The sequence below is a fragment of the Aristolochia californica genome, unplaced genomic scaffold, assembly GCF_029961685.1.
Source record: "Aristolochia californica isolate CCGP_79_NKW_82.1479 unplaced genomic scaffold, dmAriCali1.0.hap1 SCAF_11, whole genome shotgun sequence".
Classification (NCBI taxonomy): Eukaryota; Viridiplantae; Streptophyta; class Magnoliopsida; order Piperales; family Aristolochiaceae; genus Aristolochia; species Aristolochia californica.
In genome coordinates this window covers 32,850,637-32,875,037 of record NW_027181782.1, presented here as the reverse complement: position 1 = coordinate 32,875,037, position 24,401 = coordinate 32,850,637, and the positions used below count along the sequence as shown (strand labels likewise).

General features: G+C 37.2%; 1 protein-coding gene across 1 annotated transcript; it reads right to left on the bottom strand.

The window, feature by feature from the left end:
• Positions 1-8,181: 8,181 nt before the first annotated feature.
• Positions 8,182-24,400, bottom strand: LOC137943802 (uncharacterized). Its single transcript, XM_068789235.1, has 9 exons — positions 24,282-24,400; positions 14,004-14,152; positions 12,072-12,225; positions 11,206-11,306; positions 10,400-10,519; positions 10,175-10,266; positions 9,847-9,917; positions 9,619-9,754; positions 8,182-8,569 (listed from the first exon to the last, which is right to left on the bottom strand). Exons 1-5 carry the CDS (start codon positions 24,398-24,400, stop codon positions 10,407-10,409), a joined length of 636 nt encoding a protein of 211 aa, XP_068645336.1. The 3' UTR covers positions 8,182-8,569; positions 9,619-9,754; positions 9,847-9,917; positions 10,175-10,266; positions 10,400-10,406.
• Between the last annotated feature and the right edge of the window lies 1 nt (position 24,401).

Sequence of the window (24,401 nt, the reverse complement as noted above, 5' to 3'; positions counted from 1 at the left end):
TGGAGGAAAATAGAGAAGAAAAATCAACATTTGCTTTATATGAAAAAGTCTTCACACATAATTGCGCTCTAATGAGCTTAATATTGTAGAAACATTCCTTTTCCCACCCTATTCCTGTGTAGGGTGAAACATTCACATTTAAATTGTAGAAAAGAAGAAATTTTGTTCATGAGTATGAAAGATCAATTACTCTAAATATTGAAGAATTAATTTTCCAATGGATGATTGGCATCACCTTGACACTATATTCTAACTTCATGCTTACCCATTTTCAGCTTGGGGACCCTCTTGATATAAAATCTAAGGTATTATCTAATTGACTTGTGAACATACTTTGTCTTAATCTCCCACAAATTGTATAATTTAATCTTGAATCTTTTTGTGTTAAGATTCAAGGGGAAAAAATAATGTCACTTTCCGACTTCTAACCTATATTTACACACAAGAAAAATAATTAAAAATATTATAGAAACCTTTTTTAGTTAGTACGCGACCCATTTAATATTTCTATGCACTCAACCTAAAACATTGTCACGTTTTTAATATTATTTAATTTTAATAACATGTATGAACAAGAGCATAACTACAATTTTATTGGGGTGGAATGTGGCTATGTCATTCCTACAATTTCTAAATTTGTGTCTATATATGTATGTATGTGTGTATTTGTTTGGTTGAAGTAGAAGGTTGGTTGGTTGGTTGGCTTGTTGGCATGACTCTCACTTGTATTAACAAAGTTATGCCCTTAGTATAGGAATAATAAAGCTCTAAGCAATATTAACTGACAATAATATTTTTTTGTAATGTCTTTTATCAATACAAAAGAAACACAAATCTCCTATTGTCAAAAATTAAAGTTCAATACAACTATGAAGTGTCAGGGTTCATAGATGATGCTACAGGAGGATAGGAAGAACAAGAGATCTCGAAAAAAAATATTCAGAAGAATGCAAATACAGAGAAGATGATTAATATGCTACTCTGATACCATATGAGAGACTACTGTTGATTGAATTAGACCACGATTTTGTATTAATATAAAGTCATATTTATATACAGATTTACAACAACAATCACATAAATAGAAGGTGATTCAAAGTAGTCCTATTCTTATGAAAAACTCGACTAATTAGCTAATTTCATGTATACAAATTTTTACATAGTCAAAGTAATTTTGTTCTTTACACGAATCATTGGAGGTTGTGATATACAAAGTTAATGTCTGTTTGATAATATTTGATCCATAAAATGTTATATCATATCTCAGACTAAAGCCCCATAGACGTATCAAAATAAGATTGATCATGCAAACTTATCATGTACCCAGATATTCTGAAAACATGATTCTCATCAAAGATTTCATCTCTTTTAGAAGTGAGTATCGATCCTAACTTGCCACCGTTTTTAAATTTTCTTTTCCCCTGAGAACTTGAACAGGAAACCTGATTCATGCATGAGAAACAAAGTGAGTCTTCCCAAGTAAATCCTGCCTCACTGTGTTAGCAGTAATACTCGTGGAAATGTTGTCTTCTCCTACTCCATCAACTGAATAAAATACTATGAATCAGCATTTGGTTGGTGAGGGTCTCATTCATTCGAGGGAATCTCGTGAGAGGGTGAGAAACTGACAACAGGGCTTATCTCCATGGATCTGAAATCTCATCACGGAATTAAAAAAAAAAGCTTAAGAAAAAGACAAGTCTTCTCGTAATGAGCCAGGTCGAAGATCTGATAGTGGGGAAGACTAAATTTGTAGTGGAAACCGTCCTTGTCACCTCATTCCTTTCCTCTTAGGAGCATTGCGTCTTCATGACGTGAGGTTTAGATCATTCTTTTCTTTCTCTTTCTGTAAAAACCTAAGCTGATTCTTTATATTAATTTTAGGAGATTCACACCGGTTGAATTTGTTAAGCTTGATTCCCTTTTGTTCCTAATCGTAGAGGTTACTGAAATTACATTGAGCAGCTAGAAACGTACTTCTAAATCTAACTTAAAGTTTGAACAGAAGCAAAGCCTATACTAACGGAAGTACCGACCATGGCGACAAGAACACAGGCAATGAAACTAGGAGTAATGGGCTGGTGGGACGAGAAAGAAGTAGAAACCAGAAAGGGAAGAAGCCAAATCAATCCCTCGAGTCCTCTCGAAGTCGCCATCTAATGCAGTCCATTTTTATTTGGTGAAAAGTTGAAACAGCGAATAAGGGCGACAATTTGTTGAAATCTGCAGTTCTCCATCCCACTGCTTTGATTCCGACCCACCCAGTGCGTAAATTCTTCCGCCGAAAGATTTGACAATTTTGCACATTGACTTTCATTCGAAGCATGAGCCTGGCCAGTCAGATGCGTGGCCGTGGACAGATGAGGTGGAGTTTCTTAGTCCTCTCTACCTCCTGTTGTTTTGGGAGGTGGGAGTTCTTCCGGCAGCCATGAAAGGCGGATATTTGTGAAAGCTCTTTGCCGCCGTTGACGAAGTAGTGGGTTGTGTAGATTTTTCGTGTCCAGGATGCCTGGGGAAGGAAGCAATCTTCAGTGGATCTTTTTGCTTCGAGACATTGATGGCATCTGGTCCTGTTTTCTGGTTGTCTAGAACGGTGCTGCTGATGGGCGGTTTGTCCCACTTTGCTCTGTGATCTGTGAGTTAAAAAATCTCTTGTGAACAGGTTCTTGACCTAGTACGAAGTGAAGTTTGAGTAACATTGTTCTTGGTTTGTTTTGTTTTTTCTTGATTTTTATGGTTAAACCCTAGAGTTGCCGTGGTTGAATGGTGAGCCATCCAAACTGCTTTAAACAACACGTGTTCAAAACAAATGTAAACACAGATGTGTTTATTCAAACAGGGAAAAGCAATAAGGCTTCTGGTTGTCTCCACGAAGAGGTAAATGAACCGAAGAAACTGGAGACACAAAGGATGGGACAAACAGAAATCATAATGAAAGCCTGAAAGTAGTGTTAAGAATTAGAGGCTTAATTCAAAACTATCCAAAGTAATATTAATTATAGAAGAAGAAAAATCAATTATGAAGAAATAAATAAGATTTATACAGGTTTACTTCAAGGTGAGACTACGTTATATTTTTTTTTACTATAGTAATTCACAATGAAGATGAAATAATTTACAAGAGAAATCGCTTTTCTAACCTCTAAGTGGTGATCCTTCTCGGTGATGAATAATAACCCTAACACCCCAAAATATACAGAGAAAACTAGGGGTAACCTCAATACAAAATTAAAATTTCCAAATTGCCCTTAATAGTTAATATATCGTGGACCTGATGGGGGTTCCCAACACCCCTTCCAACCCCTGGGTAACCTTACCGCAAAGGTTGATCCATGTAATGACTCAACGTAAGGCGTTGATTAAACTCCACAACTTAACGAATAGAACAAAATGACTTATTAATTTTTGCCTACATTTTCCTCAAAATAATTCTACTTATCTACTCGAATCCATAAAACCAAGTCATTCACCTTCGTCTCTTTTCCATATAGCAAAAAATGTTAGTTTTAAAATTCCCATTGTCACTGCTGATATATCAGGAATTCCGCATTATGATTCAAACTGGTGTTTGATCATATCTGGTTTAAACAATATTATATATAATGTAATACGAAAGGGTCTCGAAGCAGGACTTCGTTTCTCCCATTTGGAGCTACAGAGACGACTGCTTTCCTGTTGCATGGAAACGATCTCTCAGAGACAAAACGTCAAACGGGTACGAGATGACGAGTTTGTTCTTGATGGAGAGTGGTTCCGTAACATATCAGTTGTTGATGATGCATTAAAGATGGTTTCAATTTCTCTAGCAAAATGATAAGAGAACACCCTACACTCTTTTGTTTCTTTGTTTCTTTGTTGTTTATACAAGTGTAAAGGGTGAAGTGGGTCCTCCCCCTTGTTTTGATAGAATAGCAAGGTTGTTACTTATAGGGGAGGGAGGAAGGGCCCCCCCTTCCCCAACCTTTCTTTATATAAAGAAAAAGGGAAGGCAGGGCCTCTTGCCCTCTCCCCCCGCCACCGGCGAAGAGGGAAGACAGAGGTATGCTATTCTACCCGCCATCGGACAAGAGGGCAGAGAGATGTATGCTATTCTCCCCACCCCCTCTCCTACCACCCCTTATAATGACAAAAATGAGAACATTTACATTGTTCGGACCGCATTTTTACTCTGGGAAGCTAAGGTCCTTCCTTTTTATCCCTTGCGGTCTGTTTGAAACCCTTTGAAAAGAAAATGAGACTTTAAAGCTTAGAGTTTAGAGTTTCAGAGTTCGATAATGACAGTCACAATGAGTCCAAATTTGGTAAAGAAATCGAATATGGCATCCAAACTGTTGCTACAAGAGCTTGAACTATTGGATCAAATTCTGAAGAAGGAGCTCTTGGACCTTTTCCACACCCTTGTAAACTTTGATCGAAGTGTTTCATATCAAACTTTTTATAAAGTTACCTTTCCCATCATATTTTGGAACTAGGGAAAAGAACTCGAGTCATTCGTAGATGCCAATAGAACTTTGAATTTCTTGTAGAATCGGCTATGAATGATACAGTAGAGAAAGGTTCCGGATGTCTTAGATGAAAGAACAGATGAAAACAAGTGCGAAACAGGTATATCGGTGCTCTCGGGGGAGGATGGCTAGCTGCAGAATGAGGTCGAGTTTACTTCGATTGTCGTCTCCCTCCTTGCATATTTTGCAGAAAAGTTGGGTTTTGGGGCTGAAAAACCTCGGGAACTTCTTTCTACTACCACTACCAACGACTGCCCAGTTCAAAGCAGAAGCGCCAGTTGGTGTTCAGCAAGAAGAAGATCAATTTGCTCTATCCAACAACACAGATGAAGCTTTTCTGGAAGGATCAATTGGGTGCATCCCGGGTGCAAGCGGGGTCATTATATCGTCCTATCGACGACGAAGGATGTCTTTGCTGTCGTCCCAGCCCTGCTTGAGGATAACAACTGTTTGAAGATTTGCCTCATAGAGTCCAAGCAGCTCCTGTGAGTTAGAAACTCTCCCCTCAACTCTTTTTCATCGTACTCGTGCTATGGCTCATACTCGTACTGAAGAAAACCAGGAAGATTTACTGGATTTGGTTGAGTAAAACTACTATTTTTGGTTAAAGGACCCAGGGATAATCCCGTGGATAGATTTGAAGAAAATAGATACAACTAATGAAAGATCAACAGACTGATAACCTACTTAAATAAGGATAAGAGTATGATGATGATGATGATGACGCCAATTTTCAGATTATTTTGGAGAGTTTTTTATTGCAGAGCTTAAACATGATCTTTTATTTATAACCCATGAAGCAGGCATATCTACAGGAGAAAATTGGTGCATCAGACTGACTACTTGGGGTCGTCAGCTGAGCGATTCTCCATCTCCAATATCTAAATCTTTTTTCCTCTCAAGGATCATTCTCTACTGTCAGGTGGATCTAGATGTTGTCTAATCGGAATCACTTTACAATCTAGCTATTGGGATATATGGGCAGCTAAACTCCCTTGAATGTGACTTTGGCCCTACTCAGACAATGAAATCGATAGGTCACTGTCCTTGATATTAAAAATTGCAAAGACAAGAACACATGCTTGATGCTTCTCTTTTCTTTCTTTCTTTTTTGTTATTTAAAGCTTGAACTAAGTCCAGGCAAAAGGAAGGAAAACCATGAACCAACCCTATCAACCCTGCTCATTCCTAACTTCTTCAATTATGTGGCAAAGTTATCAAATTTTTGGGGACAAAGGATCACTATACTGCTATAATATCAGCTTTTATGGCATGAAATAGGTGGGGATTTCACCCAAGATTAAGCAAAGTATGGAACTATATTGTATGGAGATGATTTCTTTATATGTAATTGCTGCACACTCTTTTGTGGGTGGTATCCACAGAAGCACGGCCAAACAGTAAGTGGAGGTGCATTGTACTGTTAAGGTATTTGTATTGTGAATCCAAGTCATTGAATGTGTGAATGATTGAAGAACCCACTTACAGTAAATGGAGATTATTGAGAAAAGAGTCTTTACAGTTTCGAGTGCTTCTGACTCTTTTGTAATGGTGGAGGTCTCTTGCAGAGATGATGAGTGCCGACTTTGGATCTGATATCCGTTATTATGTATCTCTAATGATCTGTTTGCCTCCCAAATTTGTTGGTTTAGAATATATGAGGATTTTGTTGATAGAATCTTTTTTGTGCAATGGTTATAGGCTGGGATTTTAGAGTGAAGTCGCCCGTTCAAGAACTCACCGGGGGGAAAGGGTTGTAAAACCTGAGTTTTGTTTTTTTCGCCGCTGCTCTTCCTGCTCTGGCCGTCCCTGACCACCCTTTTGCCGGATTTTGCCGATTACTGCGTCACCCTTCTTCATCCTCTTTCCCTTATTTTTTCCGTTCTTGAGGGTTTTTCTGTCAGAATACTTTTAAGAATATGCATTCATCTAATAAATTCTTTTAAGAAAATAAGGTTATATTCTCATTTAGTTCCATTGGATATTATTCCAAATTTCTATACTTCGTAATGTATGTGAAAAGGCTCTCTTAGACAATAACCCAACAAGCTTTAGGATATTCGGGAAAGAGGCCTCTGGGTTGAAGGAAACCAATAAACCAGCTCTGCCGCCCAGTCAGTTTATTGGCTACTTGAAACTGCTCCAGTTCCTGAGAAATTTGTCCTTGCTAAAGTTCAAAATAGTTAATTAGAACACTTTATATTCAAGTTTCAATAGACATACTTGACATTTTTTGAGACAATTGCATCAGATTTAATCGTTTTGAGAGTAAAAGCATAGAAAGGGGCTACTTAAAAAGAGTATATTACCATTAATCTATCATTCCAATTTCCAATTATTGTAATTATTATAACAATAGAAATAATAGTGTTCATAAATACAATAAGAACCACCAGTAACTGTATACGGGAAAAGGGGGAGAGATTTCAGAACATAAAACATTTATCGCAAACAGGATAAGAACCAGTGTCATGAAACCCGGACTGGACCACAACCAGACCTGACCCCCTATCCGAGTTGCTTAAGAGGAAACCCTGGGGAAGGGCAACTGGGTAAGCCGGGATGCTCTCCCCCATGCACACCAGAACACCCCTCCCTCTATTTCTGCAACTGCAGGGGGGGGTGGAGCCCTCCCCGCCATGATGGCCAGGAGAGTGGGTGCTGCTCGTCACCTGCACCAAAGAAGCAGATGAGTGGGTTGGTGGCCCCCCTCCCCCTCTACCCTCATTTATTTTTTCCGAAAGGCGGGGAATCCCTCCCACATAAAAAAATTAAAAAAGCATAAAAAAAAGCCTAGGGGGAGGAGGCTCCAAGGGGAGGGCTTTTTCAAAAAATGAAGCTTTCTTCCTCCTGATTTTTTTTTTTCTAAGTAATGTCATACCAGGTCGACTGGAGGTCAAACGGTTAAACCCAGATGAACCGATCACCCATCGGGACAGATTTTATAACATTGATTAGAACCACAATTAGGTAGAGATGAAGATGGATAAAATTGCACAGGTATTTTGGTACTAAATCCAACGTGCAAGTCTCAAAAACTACTCTAAACTGTATACCCAACTGTCTTAGATCCAAACTACCAATTTGGCCAGCTTCAAATGTGGTCTGAACAAGTGCATCTTTTTCCAATCAGCAGGGATACAATTTCATTACAAGGAGAAAGGCACAACACATTCTAAAAACGTACAAGTAGAAGGAAGAAGAAAAGCTGATAAACAGAGGGAGGTGCAAAGTCAAACTGAAAAGCTGTTAAAGAGGATAGAATCTCCACACCAAGGTGTATTTGCAAGATAACTATTTCTAGCCAAGAATCAACTAGGTGCTCCGGTGATAAACTTCTACGAGTGTGGATTTAAGGGATGGTCACCAGTTCTCACTAAAAACACCAAGAGCAAACCACCTTCCTAAACACCCAACAACTGCAATTACCAAATACCCTTCCATAAGCAGAGGCTCTAAAATCTGCCAGGATAAAGCTAGAAACCATGTAGGAGGCCGAGAAATTCAAGCTCAATCTAGTCACAAAGACTAAATTGTGCACGGATAAAAGATAGAAGAACATGCTGTCATATATAATTAAATGTTTAAGCTAGTAAACAAGTCTAATAGACCAAATATGTATCATCTAGAATGAATTACGAAGCTTGTAGATATAAATCATCTTGTTTCTGTGATATTTAAAGGTTTAGTTATGTTATGACATAAAAAATGGAGTACATGGCAACCTTTGGACTTTCTAATTCATGGCACCAGTAATTCCAGATGGACTACATACAGAAATAAAACATTTAGCTTTCGCAAGTTAAGGTACCATGCTCACCCTTCCAGTAACAACCACCTCTTGGCAAGACATCAACTATATTAAAAACAAACTTTTGTGCTTCCGCAGTCAAGTTCCAAGATGAGATTTTAAAGGGCCTTCAGTTTCATGACGACAACAGTTTTTGACTGTCCTAACTATATCTTCCAGAGTATAATATGCTTCAAATATGAAATATCTTTCTGGCACTCTCCCAATCCTCATCTTTCAGTGAAATTGGTGCTCCAAGGTTCCACAATGCTTTCTGTAAAGATTCAATAGCAAGCAGGAAAACAGACAAATGAGTAATCTCACTTAGCAAATACCCTTAACCCTCTCGCAATACAATTGAGAAAATATCTTTCGTTTACCTAATTAAATATTATATTTCCTTTTTTTTGAATTCACATAAAAATTTCCCTTGGAAAGACTTCGCCAGTCCTCTTAAAGGAATGCTTTTCAGAATAAGCCTGTTTGTACCGCCCCCCCCCCCATGAAATAAATGAAACTCCTCATATCCTTCTGTAGTGCTTTTTTTTGTTGTTCTTCTGCTTAGAGGTACATAAGTTTTTCTATGGATATGATTCACATTCATATTTAGGCATGTATACCATTAAAACATTCAAATATAGTCTATTATGTGAATGATTCAAGTTGTATAAAAGTTAGAAGCTAAGGATTATAGACTATACGATCTTCAAAACATGTCAATATTTCAGAGGTCAATACTTCATTAAATGTTGCCAATACAATGCAACTAGCAAGATATTTTAAAAGGCACAGAAGTAGAGATAGAGAAGAGATACATATGTTACCATTAATTCCTACTTCAGTCAAATGCTGCAGACATTTGAATATTACTCATGCTCCCAATGAAAACCCACAAAGAGTAACAGGCCTGAAAAGGTCCACCAAACCCAAGAAAAAATCACTAAATTCATTTAATATGTTCTCCTTAAAACAAAAATATAGCTTTTCAACCAACTTGCTTATTTCCCTGCAATCCCTTAATCAACATATCCGCCAAGAGCTTTCCTGCCTTGTCTGACTTGTATACCCAAATGAATTAGTCACAAAAAAATCAGATTCTACCAAATGTCATATTACTATCAGAAACGTGGTTCCTTATTATTGTATTTTATTTTTTAAATTATTCGATGTTCCCTTCTTTAAGGAGTTGATGTATACTATCTGTCTCTCTTATTTTATTGAAATCTCATTTCTCATCTTTTTCAAGACTAAATACGGAAATCATTCATAAATCTACAACTTCAAAAATCTAGAATGTCCTCCAGAATAAGCCAGTTGGGGAACCTGTCAATGGCAATTGACCACTTGCTGTCAATAAAATCAGTTGCAGCAAGTATTGTTGTGGGCCAGGACAATGCTGTTAATAGTGAACTCAAGACAGTCACCATAGCACCCTGCTTCATCAATTCGATTGTAATCTCTGAAGAGGGAAAGGCAGGGAATATTATTGGCAAATAATGAGGTTGTACAAGAAAACTAATACCAGAAAAATCAAAGGTTTAGGTCAATTACTTGATGTGATCCAGTCTTGAATTTCAGAACTAATTGCAATTAAATTTTCTGACTCCCACTGTAACACGTACCTAACAATTCAGGCAGGTCATCATCAAGAATTTGGATGTCAAAGGAATAGGATACAACATTGTTTAAATTAATACCATATACACCTTAAAAAATGTCAGCGACTTTGAAGTAAAGGCCAGAACCTAAATAGAAATATGGTGAAGCAACAAGAATACTATTGAGGTGCAAACAAACCAGATCAAACATTATGTATTATCTTTAATGCTCTTATACTTAAAGGCTTCATTTGAAATTTGAATAGTAAAGGGAGATGTACTTTTCCAAATTGTCCTCTCGTCCCTCCCAAGGCTTTCTGAAATCTTCTTGCTCAAAAACCAAACCAGAGATGAAGATACCAACTGCTAGGCGCTGAGGGAGGAAACAGGAAAAGACAATAAGGATGCATGAATCTATCAATACATAGAATAGTTTCTGATAGTAAGACATAATCAATGGTGTTCTAACATTGCTTAATAATTTTTCAACAAGACGAACAACTCACCCCTTGATTATGATTTTCTCCTATGGAAATAAAGATTTTCTCCTATGGAAATAAATTCAGACTCCTCTATGTTTCCTATTCTTCTTGCCATTTTAGCCCCAGTAAGTCCTGCTCCAGTAGCTGACCTCCAAGATAGCAAGATGTTAGTTGCAAAACATATACTCAAGTGCAAATTAAGTTGTCCAAATGGGATAGGGGAATAGTCTTGTGGAAAATGACAGGTCAACCCGCCAAGGCCATGTTTTATTGATAAAACAATTAACCATAATTGATACTCCAGAAAAAAAATTAGAAAACATGTTCTCTTTGTTCCAAAAAGAACAAGATCCTGCTGAATCTATGTCTGAATTTCTTAAACAAAGATCCAGCTGGATTCAGTATCTTTTTTCCTCTAGCTTTCCCAGTGAATAGCATATTTTCATCAAAAAAATATTTTCCTAAAAATGATGGGAATTTATTAAAAGATGAAAAGAACAAACAGAATTACAAGAAAAGCAAAAACGAAGCACAGAAAACTGATTGAAAACAATCAGCCCGTATCAATTGGAAAGTCTCCTCATTTCGACCTTGTAAAAATGCATCTGACTCAATCATCACTGATAATTGGTTAATGGGTTTTCCTAAGCGATACGAATTTCAAAGAGGTCACTGAATGCCCTCTTATTTAGTGAGTGATTATTTATTATTTCAACATCGAGTCAAGATTTGGCAACAGGAATACATGGTCAAAGAGAGATTTGCCTATTGAATGAAGTTTTCTCCAAACCTAAAATGGTTGATAAAAAAGAAAAAAAAAAGTAAATTACCTGATGTAAGTTTCAACAAGCAAGTTTCAGCTTCAAAATATTGCAAAGGGGAGAGGAAGTGTGAAACAACAATTAGGCACCTCCTCTGAATATTGTCTTCACTATTTCAAAAAAAATAGTAATGCAAAGGATATAAATAATCAAATAAGCAGAAACAAAAATTTATTTAGGCCTGCTCATTATCAAGGAATTTCCATGATTCCTAATTAGGTTAGGATTTTATACAGGACAACAAACAGGAATAGCTTTTATTTTCTTAAAACATAAAGTAATGGAATGATTGATGAACAAACAAAAGCAACATAACCAATCAACCAAATACGCTGAGAACAAATTTGGCCAACTCCTTCGCAAAGGATGCGGTCCTCCATCAAAGCATTGCTGTAGGAGACTCATTCCTCTGGTGGACAGACTTTCCGAGCTTTCTTCATGTCTTATGGATTTACTATGTCAATGTACTTTTGGTTTCTAATTTGTTTCTCGTTTTATTGTTCTTGTAAACATGTGTATCTCCTCTTGCCGTTAGGTGCTTTGTTGCTCAGTAAACTTTCTCATCTTCACCAATAAAAACTATGCAGAAAGCAATCACTAACAAAGAAGAATACTAGGAAAGGAAAGAGTGGAGGTCCACACCCTCCTCTGCAAGCTTAACTGCAAACAATTTGCAGAGCAAAAGGTATATAACCAAGCGATGGACCAGTCAAAAAGGATTAACTTTAAAACTTCCAATTCAGAAAACAATGAATTTTTTTAATTGAAAACTATGAATTATAAAGTGCAGGTAACATGATGTTCAGATAATTTTCTTTCTATTTTCCTTCTTGATTAATGCACCTAGAAATGAAACAACCATGCCACCTCTTTACCTCCAAATGACGCAGCAACAGCCACAGAACCAGCAATAGATCCAGCAGCACTTGCTGCTGCTGCAAAAGCCACTTGCTCCAATTACAGGGACTAGGGTGCCTAATGTTGGAGCCAAAGCACCAAATCCTGCAGCAATTGCAGGAGCTGCTAGACCTGTTAAGAAAAAACAAAATAAGCAAAAAGCTCATAAAAACACTTCTTTTTTTCTTTTGAAAGAGGCCGCATTGGCTCACAAACACATACAAAACCATAGAAAACAGATAGAAAAACATGCACACAAAACATTTACTGAAGCACTACAGAATCTTTATTTTCTATGAATAAATAGAAGCATCCTATCATTAAACTACTTATCTTGGAAAGCTCTTGAGGGATCAGACGGGGACTCTCTATTCCCCCTCCTCTTCAATTTGGTGAATGTAAGTTATGACTTCTCTATTTCTCACTGGGAAACAAAATGGATGACTGGCTAGTTTCAGCCATGCACATTCCCTGGCTACAATTTGCGAAACAAAAAGCTCATCTTTAGCAAGAATTAGACGATCATGAGATTAATGTCAAGATTTTACACAAAATCAATGAAAATGTGTCAGGACAAAGTAAAGTGAGGCAAGTCAGGATTTGCACAAAAAAAAAAAATTCTTTTTTTTTTTTTTTTTGTGCATTTTGTTGACTCTCCTTTTAACACCTGGTGAGTATTTCAAAAAAAAAAAAAAACAACACCTGGTGAGACTTAGTTCTTACACCTCATACAAGAAACCACCTCAAGTAACCATTAAGCACAAACCCAAGTCATCAAAAATAAATAAATCAGCAAGTTAAAATGGTCCTAGAGGCTAGCATTTAATATGATTGTATACATTCAAGTCTACCAATATTTTTTCGGCCATCTGTCAAGCAGCCCCACTCTCCTACATTAGAAGGATTTGAAAACAGATTAGCTTCATGAAAAGTCAGGTTGCTCCCCTTAGCAGCTTACCCAACAACGACCTCTCATTACTGTGCCGAGCTAGTGTTTTTGCCAAGATTTGAAGCAATGGAATTCTATGGTGGGGCTCTCAAGACAAATTCCGGTATCCGTTGGAGAGGTGGGAAAAGGTTTCTCAGAGCAAAAAATAGAAAATTTAGAATTAGAGATTTGAAAGCAATAAATTTTGCCTTTCTGACTAAATGGTTATGGAGATTCTCTACTGGAATCAGCACAATGGAGATTACTAATTTATCAACAATTTTAACTCTGAAATTGGAACCCCATGGACATTCCTATCAGCAGATCATCTAGTCTATGGAGAGTCATTGCAAATCAGAAAAAAACTCCAAATCAGAAACCTAATATTTCACATGCAACAAGGGGTAAATGTAACTTTCTGGTCAGACTGGTGACTCTACTCTACAAGCTGCTTTTACCCGATAATTTAATATTGGTCCAAGACAAAAACCTCTCAATGATTCAATCTAGAAGCTCAGGGGAAACGAATTTCAAATTTAGAAAACCCCTCTCAGATGCAGACAAGAATGAGTTGTCAAGCCTTCTCTCTTGAATCAAATTTTCTTCCTAATCAAAGATTTCCTAAGGTCCAACACTTCCTTTGGACTGCTTCCCATGGTAAGATGCTAACATTTGGTGAACTAGAGTAAAATGGTTGCCCACTGGTAAGTAACGTATGCAAACTATGAAGCTCCATGGAGGAGACAGCTTCTCGCATGTCGCCGCATTGTTCAAGGGTTTTCATCATGGGGGATTAGGGTTACATTTGCTAAATTTGGTATTGAAGCATGTGTCCCAAGTCACTTCTTAAGCTTTATCTTTCAGTTCTAGTGCAGCCCTTGCTCTCGGGCAAGAAAGCGGCCGCAGAAATTGGAGATCTATTGTGTCCATTGTAGAAGTCAGACTTCAAGAAGCCCCTCCTTGGCAGCCTCCTCTAGATTACCTGAAATTAAACTTCGATGCAGCAGTGTTGAGAACCCTGGCCCCTCTGGTTTAGGAGGTACAATCAGGGACAAATCAGGGTCACTTCTCTTAATCTTCTCGTTTCCACCAGGCTTTCGTAACTCCCTAGAAGCAGAATTTCTAGCCCTTCTAGAAATTGTTCATCTCTATAATCAGAAATTATCAGCTCCAGTAATCATAGAAGGTGACTCTGCAATGGACATCTCATGGTTTGCAAATTGCAGGCCTTACTAATGGAAATTTAAGCCTTACTATGATGAAACTTCCTCGTTATATTCTCATAGGAATGTCAGACGGCAGATAAGTCTCCCATCCCCACTAGCTTCTCTCCAGTTTTGAACTTTTGGTTTAGGCCCTTTTTAATGTTATTATATATTATTTCATTCTCAGAAATAAAATTATCTGTCATTAAAACAATTAACTATAACAACTTTATGGTAATTTAAAGAAAAGTCCCACACTAAAAAGTGTTAAGAAAGTTTGTAGATTGTAAGAGTGCGCAATAGGTCTCCTAAGTAACAAATCTTTTCAGGATGGAACATGCTCAACCTAGTAGTGGTATGGGAGCAAGATGTATGTGTAGGATGAAGCCCAATTTTTACCCCCTAGGTCATTTGTATGTTGTGTGTCTATGAAGTGAGAATTGGGTTATTTGTGTGTTATGTGTTCAATTAGGAGTTTGCGCCCACATCTAATACTTATTATGTGTAAGTCTGGATGTGAGGGGGAGTGTTAAGAGGGGGGAAATCTCACATTGAGAAATGTTAAGAAAAGTTAATGGTTTATAAGGTTGAGCAATAGATATCTTAAATAGTTAGTCATTTTGGGATAGAATCAGGCACAACCAACAGTTATCATGACTGATAACAGAGTTTATGGTAATTTTCCTTATCTAACTCAAAGGAGAAAGCCTGTAAAAGAGGAAAGAAATTAGGAAGACAACCCAAGAAGAATGATGAAAGAAAAAAGAAAAGAAGACAAATTTAGTCATCTAGTGTTAGCTCAACTAAAAAAATTAAAATACCCCCACAAGTGAAGTTCTCATTTTCAAACTCTAAACTGATACCAGTTCCATAATGAGAAAGAAATCCGTGTATTAATAAGGTGAAACCTGTTAAAAAATAGTGAAGGGTAATCTCGTCCTTTCAAGATACGTTGGAGTATCTATAGTTTACATTATCTCAATCAATATGTATAGATGTGTCACTAAACTCATTTTCATATAATTGAGCATGTATATTAGGAGATATAAGTGATTAAGTCTATTTAAGTGAATAGGGGTATTTCTATAAATTGTATCTATCTCACTTAGTAAAAGGGAAGGAGATCGTGTATGACCCCCAAGGAGACTCTTTTCTAGAAGTCCCTTCATTCATCTCTCTCTCTTCTCTCTTCTCTCTCAAATTCTCTCTCTTCATGGTTTTTACCTTTTTTCATTGTATCAAAGCAGGCAATCCTGGTTTCATAGCCCTTTTTCTTTGTGTTCTAACCCCTATTAATGACTGCAACTTCAGAAGGAAGGGTTCTTGAAGTGTGCGCCCTACTAGTTGGAAAAATATTCATTTTTTTTCCTCTTTTTTCTGCCATAACCCAAGGGTTGTTGATTTATACTGCCTTTAGTACAGTTTAATAAGTTTAATTTGGATATAGAGCCCTAGAAGGAGTCATTGTTGAGGGGGTTTCTCCCTCTTTGCTTGGTGTGTAACCTATACAGGGTTTTTTTTACTGCATCACCTTCTGAAAAGGAGACCTCAACCCTGGATTGCCAGTCTTGTGTGATAGGGTCAACTTGGGTTTGGGCGAACAATGCATAAAAATCTTAATTATTTGTGAAGTGGGACCCACCTATCTTGCGTACCTAACTTGTTAGACGAAGTCTTTAGATGTTGAATTTTGATTGTTTTGTGTTTCTCGTGGCTGATTCCGATGAGATATATACCCCCTTAAGAGAGGTAGTTTATTTTGATGGAAAAAAACCATTACGATAACTTTCAATAAATTGACTAGGCAGAGCTATCTTAATTGGTTTAAATCAGTACAGATGTATTTAAAGGCCAACTGAAAGTCAAAATATATCAGGTTATGACATGGACGATAAAGCGTAAATTCCAAATTGAGGAATCAACTTATGAATTATGAGACCGCAAAAGAGATGTGGAAGTCCGTGGAATCCTTGTATGACAAGAGAGTAATTCATTTCAAGTGTATGAGATATATAGCAATTTTTCTAGCTTCAAGAACTTGTTGCAAATTATTACCGTTAATTTTTAGGGGCGTGGCAAGAGATAAATGTATATCACCCGTTCACTACTCATGAACAAGAAGAAAGCAACAAAGCCACTTGTTGGTTGCTAAATTTTTTGTTGATCTGGGTTCAAAATTTGATAGGATGAAGGCACAATTACTTGCATCAGATGTACCTACTTTGTCTATAACATTTAATAGAATCATGTGTGTTGAAACTACTGTTGTACCCAGAGGTGGTAAAGGACTTAAGATGGTTAATCCTTCTGTACATAATACTTCTAGTTCCATAGAATCTTTTAGAGGTCATGGGAGTATCAGTAGAGGCAAAGGTAGAGATGGACATGGACAAGGTCGAAGCCAAGGTGATTGCAAATTTGAGAGGAAATGTAATTATTGTGGCAAATTCAACCACTTTTCAAACAAGTGTTGATCAAGTTTGGTAAGTCAACATGGTTGATCTCGACTATTCATGAGAACACTGAGACTCCTATTGAGGTGGTAAGAAATATTATACAAGGATCATTTGATGAAATAGACCAACTAGTACAACGGGCTCAGTCGACCATTGCCTCTTTCCCGACATCTATGACTCAAAGTTCCACTCTTAAAACAACTCTTGTGAGTTCAGGTACATCAACTCTTCATGTGTGTCCATCATCCACTTGGGTTCTTCATTCAGGTACCACTACCCACATGTCAGGTATGTCGCCCTTGTTCTCTAACTTGAAAGGGTCCTCTAATATTAAACACGTCATCTTAGCTAATTGTTCTATTTCATCAGATCAAGGAGTCAACACCTTAATCTCAGCCTCCTTCATTATCCTCAGTTTGTGCTATATGTTCCTAAATTTCCTTTGAATTTGTTATATATTGGTCAACTCACAAAGTATATGAATTGTTCCATTACATATTATCCTTCTCATTCTGTGTTTCAGGATCGTATGACGAGCAAGACAATTGGTTCCACACATGAGAGAGATGAATTATATTATCTAGCGAGTCACTCATAGAACAATCACTACATGCTATGGACTCTACAGGTTCACCTCTACAATGGCACATACGGTTAGGTCACCTTTCTCCAACAAAATTGCTTCCACTTTTTCCTCTTTCAATTTAGTGAGACTCATGCCAACTAGACAAGCATCATAAGACGTTTGTTTAAACCTTCCAATAGCGAGCAACCACCTCTTCTTCGACGGCGAAGAATCAACACGCAAGAGCCGCACTTTTTTGTCTCAGAGCGAACTTCCATCCACAAGGGAAAGAATCATGGCGAGCGGCTTCTCTCTGCAGATGGTTTGGTGGGTGATGCGGGTCTCGGAAGAGCAAGATTGGTTACTACGAAAGATGAAAGTTGTCCCTGATGCTGTTGTTTCCAGTTGTCGTTGCGACTTCTGGGTGAGAATTTAGGTGGAGTTTGGTTTTTTTAAATCCGGAGGCATTTTTCGTTTAATTATTGTGATTCATGTCACCGCCCCCTTGCAGTTATTTCCTTTCAAAATCGGTTCATAAATGTGCTTCAAACGTTCAGATCAGTTCGTCGTCCGTAGTTGTATCATTGTACCTATACTTGAAAGATTTTGATGCCAATACAGGAAACGAGAGCTCGAGTAATCATATAATTCAACAGTTGTTCTCCAACTTTCAGGGGGATTGAGATCGTTGTCATCAATTTTGCATTTCAATGAGGAATCGCAAATATTATCGCTTTTCGTCTCTGAAATAAATCGTGTCCAAATCGAGTAAGTTGGCTAGGGTTTGACCTTTCTCTTGGCTACCTTTCACGAATTGGAAAAACGATTGCATCTAGATGAACTATATCTATCTGATCCATGTTTTTTTTTATAAAGATTGGTTTTAGGGTTTAGAAATGTTTTCCTTGAAGAAATTGCTCCGCCCTTCCCATCACCAACATCCAATAGAAAGTCCCATTTAGTCTAATTTATGCATTCCTATAAGGAGAGCAAGGTCCCTCCTTTTGTGTTTTTCTCTATGAAAAATCAAATGGACCTGTTAGTACTTTTTTCCAACGAAATAAATGAAAATTAATAATCAATCTCAAACATTATCATACTTATCCAATAAATTTTTAGTAAAATAAAATGTCAAATATAAAATTGTCATGAAAAGTTGCGAAAGTTTTATAACATCAATTGTCAAATACTTATGAGAAATTTTTCCATATGGTTTTCTAACCCATCTTGGCTTAAAAATCTTACCTGGAAAATTATATGATTTTTTCTGGTAAAAATCTCGAACTAAAAAAGTGTTTCGAGGAAACATGAGGCACTAATGGTCATTTTACTAGAAATGTACTTCCAACGTTTTGTGAAAAAGGCACTAACAATGCATTAAAATTTTAAAATTGATAGAACATGACCTTAGTGTTAAGAAAATATAGAACAAAAATCAACATTTGCTTTTATACGAAAAAGTCTTCACACATATAGTGTTAAGAAGAAACAATAATTGCGCTCTAATTGAGCTTAATATTGTCACCGTGACATTCCTTTTCCCACCCTATTCCTGTGTAGGGCTAAACATTTACATTTAAATTGTAGAAAAGAAGAAATTTTGTTGATGAGTATGAAAGATCAATTACTCTAAATATTAAAGAATTAATTTTCTAGTAGATGATTGGCATCACCTTGACACTATATTCTAACTTCATGCTTACCCATATTCAGCTTGGGGACCTTCTTGATATAAAATCTAAATTCATATCTAATTGACTTGTGAACATAGTTTGTCTTAATCTCCCATAAATTGTATAATTTAATCTTGAATCTTTTTGTGTTAAGATTCAAGGGAAAAAAATAATGTCACTTTCTGACTTCTAGCCTATATTTACACACAAGAAAAATAATTAAAAATATTATAGAAACCTTTTTTAGTTTGTACGCGACCCATTTAGTATTTCTATGCACTCGACCTAAAACATTGTCACGTTTTTAATAGTTTTTAATTTCAATAACATGTATGAATAAGAGCATTGCTACAATTTTATTTGGGGTGGAATGTGGCTATGTCATTCCCAAAATTTCTAAATTTGTGTTTATATATATGTATGTGTGTACGTGTTTGGTTGAAGTAGAAGGGTGGTGGCTGGTTGGCGTGACCCTCTCTTGTATTAACAAAGCTATGCCCTTAGTATAGGAGTAATAAAGCACTAAGCAATAATATTTTTTTGTAATGTCTTTTATCAATACAAAAGAAACCAAACACAAATCTCCTATTGTCAAAATTAAAGTTCAATACAACTAGATGATGCTACAGCCAGATAGGAAGAACAAGAGATCTCGAAAAAATAAAGAGTTTTTTACCAAAAAATGGTTTCAAAAAATATATTTTGAAAAACAACGACGCAAGAACTTATTTTAAAAAATACCGAACTTTGACCGATTAATTATACATGTGTCTATCAAAGGTAACACATAAGCTTTGACTGCTTAAGTATCGCCACATCATCAGTGTAACGTGAATATATTAAAACATAAGCTGCCATGTTGTTATCCCAACGCATCATATGCCACATAAGCTGCCATGTCATTATATATTACAATATTTTTGCCCTGTCATCTAGTGCCACGTAAGCGCCCGCCACGTAAACTCTCACTTTTGTTTTTCGTTCTTATCTCTTCCTCGATCTTTCTCCTCGCGTCTCGTCTCGGTCCCTCTCCTCTCGCCGCTCCCCTGCTGCCGCTAGCTCCCCTTCTGCCGCCACCGCTCCCCTGCTGCCGCTGCTCGGCCTCGGCCTCGCCCTCGACGCCCCCCTTTCAACCGCTCTCTCTTCGTCTCAACCCAGACTTCGTCTCAGCCTCATCTCTCATTCTTCTTCTCCGTTCCCCTCTGTTCATCCTCTCGCCGCCCCTTTCTCAAAACCAAAAATCATCATTTCATCTCTTTGTCGCCCCCTCTCTCGAAACCGAAAACTATCATTTCATCTCTTCGTCGCCCCCTCTCTCAAAACCGAACCCTATAATTTCCTCTCAGCGCCCCCTCTCTTAGTACCCTATTATTTCACTCTCTCGCCGCCCCTTCTCTCAAAACCGAAGCCCTCCTCACCCTCCAAACCCAGAATTTGAATTTCAGAAGCCGATTTAGCAAGGTGATTTTTTAGGGCGTTTGTTAATTGAATCTAATTACTGTGTTTAATTATAATGTTGATTTGAATTTAGGTGTTTAATTACTGTATTTATTTCTTTGTGATTTACTGTTTAATTTCTGATTTTATGTTAATGAAATTTCTGTCAATTGCAGATAAATTAAAATTATTGTAAAGTTTAATTTTAGTTTATGGATTTTCTGTATAATTTGCTGTATTTTAGTTTATGGATTCTTATGCCATTGAATGTTGTATTTTCTGAAGTTGCTAGTTTAATTTTAGTTAATTTCGTTTAATTTTCTGATTTATGAAGTTGCATTTTACTCTATTGAGATAAGATTTGCAGGATTTTTAGTTGCTAGTTGTTGTTAAATAAATTTGAAGTGTCATGGAACGATCATTCCATGTGGTGAGGAGTTTTGGGTGTTATAAATATCCACCATATGGTTTTTTTTGTTTTGTTTATGTTTTCTTATGTTTGCCCTAGTTACTAGGATGGGTACAAATTCTGATCAAGAGTAGGTTGGGTAATGCAAAGTGGGTTGAGTCCAGTTCAAACTAGGCTGAGTCAGGAAATACTGTATAGAAATACTGTATAGTTGCATTTCTAAATTTTTTTGCAGGAAATCCAGACATTAAGTGCTAAACTCAGAGCTACAAAATCTGATGTCCAAGCTCAAGTAAGCTTCAGACAATGATCTTATAAAATACTGTATAGGTACATTTGTTTCAATATTTGGTATTGGGTTTGCCATAATTTGTATTTTAATGTAACTAACATGGATATCATCATGTATCCATTGCTAGTGGAGAGGAGATGAGTGAACATATTCAACGTACACTTGATAGAAATTCTCTTTCAATTTGAATTGAAATGACACGGGGGCCTTTAGCACCTAGCTTTTTCCTCCCAAGTGATACCTTTCCATTCGATTTAAATCCCTTCATTTTGCCCCGCTTAAAGTGACATGTCCATATCGGTCCGGATCCACCGATATTATTGACGAATCGGCCATAGGCCACAACAGAGCGACGTCGAGCAGTCTCTTACTCGCGTGATTTACCTCCAAAGATAGGCACATTGGAGTACGTGCGTGGTGTTGGCATATTTGCATTCACATCTCTTCTTTGTTTGCCCGTTTAAACGTGTAAAAACTTTTGTAGCCATAAAAACCAATACGAATTACAGGAGAGAATCAGCCAGATTGGCATTCAAAATATCTAACGGGACATTGCGCTCTGGGGTCCACAGGTCACTGGAGTGTGCTCAACCATAAAGCAGGTCGATGTGACGAGGGAACTTAATTGGACCATACTAGTGGTTCAAACTTGTTGACAAAGGCTGGTCCGTTGAGTCGCATTTGTCCCCAACTAAGCAAGTTGTATTCAACCCAGAGGGTGAGCCAACCCAGATTTTGTAGTAAATCTAGTTTAATATACACTCATTTGTATTAACAAAGCTATGCCCTTAGTATAGGAGTAATAAAGCACTAAGCAATATGAACTGACAACAATATTTTTTTGTAATTTCTTTTATCAATACAAAAGAAACCAAACACAAATTTCCTATTATCAAAATTAAAGTTCAATACAACTATGAAGTGTCAAGGGTTCATATACGATGCTACAGGCGGATAGGAAGAACAAAAGATCTCAAAAAAAAAAAAAAATCAGAAAAATGCAAATACAGAGAAGAGGATTAATATGCTACTCTGATACCATATTAGAGACTACTGTTGATTGAACTAAACCATGATTTGTATTAATATAAAGTCATATTTATATACAGATTTACAACAACAATCACATAAATAGAAGGTGATTCAAAGTAGTCCTATTCCTATGGAAAACTCGACTAATTAGCTAATTTCATGTATACAAATTTTTACATAGTCAAAGTATCTCTGTTCTTTACACGAATCATTAGAGGTTGTGATATAGCAAATTAATGCCGGTTTGATAATATTTGATCCACAAAATGTTATGTCATATCTCATACTAAAGCCCCATAGACATATCAAAATAAGATTGATCATGCAAACTTATCATGTACCCAGATGTTTTGAAAACATGATTCTCATCAAAGATTTCATCTCTTTTAGAAGTGAGTATCGATCCTAACTTGCCACCGTTTTTAAATTTTCTTTTCCCCTGAGAACTTGAACAGGAAACCTGATTCATGCATGAGAGACAAAGTGAGTCTTCCCAAGTAAATCCTGCCTCACTGTGTTAGCAGTAATACTCGTGGAAATGTTGTCTTCTCCTACTCCATCAACCGAATAAAAAACTATGAATCAGCATTTGGTTGGTGAGGGTCTCATTCATTCGAGGGAATCTCGTGAGAGGGTGAGCAACTGACAACAGGCCTTATCTCCAGGGATCTGAAATCTCTTCACGGAATTAAAAAAAAAAATTAAAAACCTCGGGAACCTCTTTCTACTACCACTACCAACGACTGCCCAGTTCAAAGCAGAAGCGCCAGTTGGTGTTCAGAAGATCAATTTGCTCTATCCAACAACACAGATGAAGCTTTTCTGGAAGGATCAGTTGGGTGCATCCCGGGTGCAAGCGGGGTCATTATATCGTCCTATCGACGAAGGATTTCTTTGCTGTCGTCCCAGCCCTGCTTGAGGATAACAACTGTTTGAAGATTTGCCTCATAGAGTCCAAGCAGCTCCTGTGAGTAAGAAACTCTCCCCTCAACTCTTTTTCATCGTACTCGTGCTATGGCTGATACTCGTACTGAAGAAAACCAGCAAGATTTACTGGATTTGGTTGAGTAAAACTATTTTTGGTTAAAGGACGAAGTCCCATGGATAGATTTGAAGAAAATAGGTACAACTAATGAAGGATCAACAGACACTGATAACCTACTTAAATAAGGATAAGAGTATGATGATGACGCCAATTTTCAGATTATTTTGGAGGGTTTTTTATTGAAGAGCTTAAACGTGTTCTTTTATTTATAACCCATAAAGCAGGCGTATCTACAGGAAAAAATTGGTGCATCAGACCGACTACTTGGGGTCGTCAGCTGAGCATTCTCCATCTCCAATATCTAAATCTTTTTTCCTCTCAAGGATCATTCTCTACTGCCAGGTGGATCTAAATGTTGTCTAATCGAATCACTTTGCAATCTAGCTACTGGGATATATGGGCAGCTAAACTCCCTTGAATGTGACTTTGGCCCTACCCACACAATGAAATCGATAGGTCATTGTCCTTGATATTAAAAATTACAAAAACAAGAACACATGCTTGATGCTTCTCTTTTCTTTCTTTCTTTTTTGTTATTTAAAGTTTGAACTAAGTCAGGAAAACCATGAACCAACCCTATCAACCCTGCTCATTCCTAACTTCTTCAATTATGTGGCAAAGCTATCAAATTTATGGGGACAAAGGATCACTATCCTGCTACAATATCAGCTTTTATGGCATGAAATAGGTGGGGATTTCACCCAAGATTAAGCAAAGTCTGGAAATATATTGTATGGAGATGATTTCTTTATATGTAATTGCTACAGGCTCTTTCGTGTGTGGTAACCACAGAAACACGGCCAAACAGTAACTGGAGGTGCATTGTACTGTTAAGGTATTTGTATTGTGAATCCAAGTCATTGAATGTGTGAATTATTGAAGAACCCACTTACAGTAAATGGAGATTATTGAGAAAAAGAGTCTTTACAGTTTCGAGTGCTTCTGACTCTTTTGTAATGGTGGAAGTCTCTTGAAGAGATGATGAGTGCCGACTTTGGATCTGATATCCGTTATTATATATCTCTAATGATCTGTTTGCCTCCCAAATTTGTTGGTTTAGAATATTTGAGAATTTTGTTGATAGAATCTTTTTTGTGCAATGGTTAGCTGGGATTTTAGAGTGAGGTCGCCTGTTCAAGAACTCACCGGGGGGAAAGGGTTGTAAAACCTGAGTTTTGTTTTTTTCGCCGCTGCTCTTCCTGCTCTGGCCGTCCCTGACCACCCTTTTGCCGGATTTTGCCGATTACTGCGTCACCCTTCTTCATC

Coding starts and splice junctions, on each gene's coding strand:
- LOC137943802 (XM_068789235.1), bottom strand. CDS start 24,400: ATGAAGAAGGGTGACGCAGTAATCGGCAAAATCCGGCAAAAGGGTGGT. Junction 12,226..14,003: donor GCATCGAAGTTTAATTTCAG/GTAATCTAGAGG, acceptor TTTTCTTAACAG/GTCTAGCAGCTCCTGCAATT. Junction 10,520..11,205: donor CTTGTTGAAACTTACATCAG/GTAATTTACTTT, acceptor CTTGGAGGTCAG/CTACTGGAGCAGGACTTACT.